Source organism: Alosa sapidissima, chromosome 11 (genome assembly GCF_018492685.1).
Source record: "Alosa sapidissima isolate fAloSap1 chromosome 11, fAloSap1.pri, whole genome shotgun sequence".
Lineage (NCBI taxonomy): Eukaryota > Metazoa > Chordata > Actinopteri > Clupeiformes > Clupeidae > Alosa > Alosa sapidissima.
In genome coordinates, this window is record NC_055967.1 from 36,664,649 (window position 1) to 36,667,148 (window position 2,500).

General features: G+C 41.4%; 1 protein-coding gene across 12 annotated transcripts in view; it reads left to right on the forward strand.

The window, feature by feature from the left end:
* ppip5k1b (diphosphoinositol pentakisphosphate kinase 1b) overlaps positions 1-2,500 on the forward strand; it is a 37,780-nt gene that overhangs the window by 18,085 nt on the left and 17,195 nt on the right. For all 12 annotated transcript variants that reach the window (XM_042109880.1, XM_042109884.1, XM_042109885.1 and 9 more), the window contains one exon: positions 149-290. In XM_042109880.1, coding sequence (XP_041965814.1) covers positions 149-290 — 142 coding nt within the window. The remainder of the gene's footprint in view (positions 1-148; positions 291-2,500) is intronic.

Here is a 2,500-nt window from a genome sequence, read left to right on the forward strand (position 1 = left end):
CTCTCCTCTCCTCACTCCTCTCTCCTCTCCTCTCCTCTCTCCTCTCCTCACTCTCCTCTCTACTCTCCTCACTCCTCACTCCTCTCTCCTCTCTCCTCTCTCCTCTCCTCTCCTCTCCTCTCCTCTCCTCTCTCCTCACTCCTCACAGCTGGCTCCTACAGGCAGCCCATCCCTCATCAACTCCATGAAGATCATCGGCAACCCAGTGAAGACCTGTGATCTGGTCTACGCCTTAATCCAGAGTCTCACGCGCCAAATCCGTAGGAAACTGGAGGATCCCAAATCTGCAAGTGAGCCCTCAGAGACTGGATCAGTGCTCTGGTCATTAAATAGCCTTAGTTGCGGAAATGGCCTTGAATTAAACAAACAAACAAACAAACTGTTGCTGTTCGCTCCCTTGCTAGCAGCCTAGTTGAGGTTGTTTGACCTGAAAGGGTGATCATGTATGAGTCCAGTCAAGTCAAGTCGGCTTTTATTGTCAATTTCTTTACATGCACTGGTCATACAAAGAATTGAAATTTCGTTTCTTACTTTCCCATGCAGACATACTTTAAATACAGACATAGACATACTTTAGACATAGACATAGCCATAGACAATAAACATTAAATTAAAGTGTGAGACTGAAATATAGAACATGTATGTATTAACAATAGAAATATAGGACATATATTAAAAAAAAAAATAGAGTTGTGTTGTATATTTATATACAGTGGGCATCGCTTTCAAATGACCACTTCATTCGCGCATTACGCGGCGTGAAGCTGCGTGAAGCTTTAGTACCACTTTCAGCCACTGTGCGTCTCTCTGCCACTGTACATCGCTCTGCCTGCCGTCCCTTACATAATTGTTGCCGAGAGTAATCCCAGCCTACGAATTCAATAACAAAATAAATCAGGCATAATTAAACATTACCTCGATTTAGGCTACTTGGGTATGGCTTAAGGCTTGACTACACGAAAATCGAAATTTGCTGTCTACATTATTGTCAGTGTTGGGGTTAACGCAACTACGCAAATCAAAACAGTGGTGTGATAATTGAGCCAGTAGAGAAATAACTGTTCAGAATTAATCTGTAGCCTTGGGTAGGCTTCTGCAGAAAACAATGTTGTTGCCGATTTAGTACTATCTGGCTACGTTTTTAACAGGCTACGCAATAGAGGCTTAGACAACTATGACCCACGTTTTGGTTTCGTAAATTAATTTGGCCTACTTCTTGACTGCAATGTAGTCAATTGACTGCTTGACATGTCATTTTTATTTTTCTGTACAATAAACAATTACATCTGCTTTATGCCGCAGAATTACATTCATATTTGCGCGCCACTTCCCTCCCCATATTCCAAGATTAAGATAGTATGAAGTGCTTTTTGTAAAAAAATAGTTAAAACGAATAGCTATTTGCAATTTGACAAAACACTGGTCCTCATTTTGCGAATGCGAGGACGATATGAGCCTGTTGCATTTAGTTAGATGTCCGAGTCACGCATAATGTTTGAAAACCACTGGCTCGTAATCACAATAATTTAACACACGACAGTTGGATAACCTACTTCATCATGTCCCCATGCCTACATTTTTGTGAGTAACATAGAGATCGTTAAAAACAATAAAGTATGGCTCTCCGTTTGGGACATCGAAAACTTATATTTTTAATAGACTACCGTCGAAGATGCTGACTTGCAAAAGCCTCGGGATAACACGTTATCTCCACTATCATCAGTCATGCCCCTTGATCAAAGTGGGGAATGAAATAAAAGTTTGAGAACCACTGGCTTAACAAGTTACCTACAGTCCAGAACACAGAATCTGTTGTAATATTCTGATGATCGGCGATGATATCGGCAAATGTTTGTTTTCCAAAGTAAGAATTTCACTTCACCATGCACCTTCGACAATACCTGGCCTACCTGGTATCATTACAAACATTATTCTGTGTCCTAAAACTGGCATATTTTATGGCATTGTGTCATGTAAGTTCGTTGCGAAATCTAGAGAAATGTGTGAGGTGGTCAGCGGGGGACAATTGAGACACACATTGGATTGTGTTATTACTTGAACACTCCACACTATCCACAGCTGTGGTAGGCCTATCAGGGGCAGGAGGATTACTGTCAGCGCAGGCTTTATATAAAATTCTTCAACAGAAGGCCTCGAATGTTGTCTTGTTTGTGGAGCGCTTTGCTTCGCTTCTGTAATTTCGGCTTCATTGAAAATGAGGGCTTCCCTCAATGACCCTCCGAGAATAAATAAAGGTTGAATGAATTAATGAATGCAGGCTTGCCCAAAATAAAGGCATGTGGTTTGCGCAGCCTACAGTAAATAACAGACCCGCCAGAATGTGCGTTATGATGCTTTTTTACGAGCAAGATGTTTTGGTACCCTACGCACACTGCATGTTCTTAAATAACAATGATCATCAGTAATATTCGACCATTAATTTGGGTAAATGGGCAAGCGTGACCACCTTGATTGGCTGATTGGCTGATGATTGTAACGC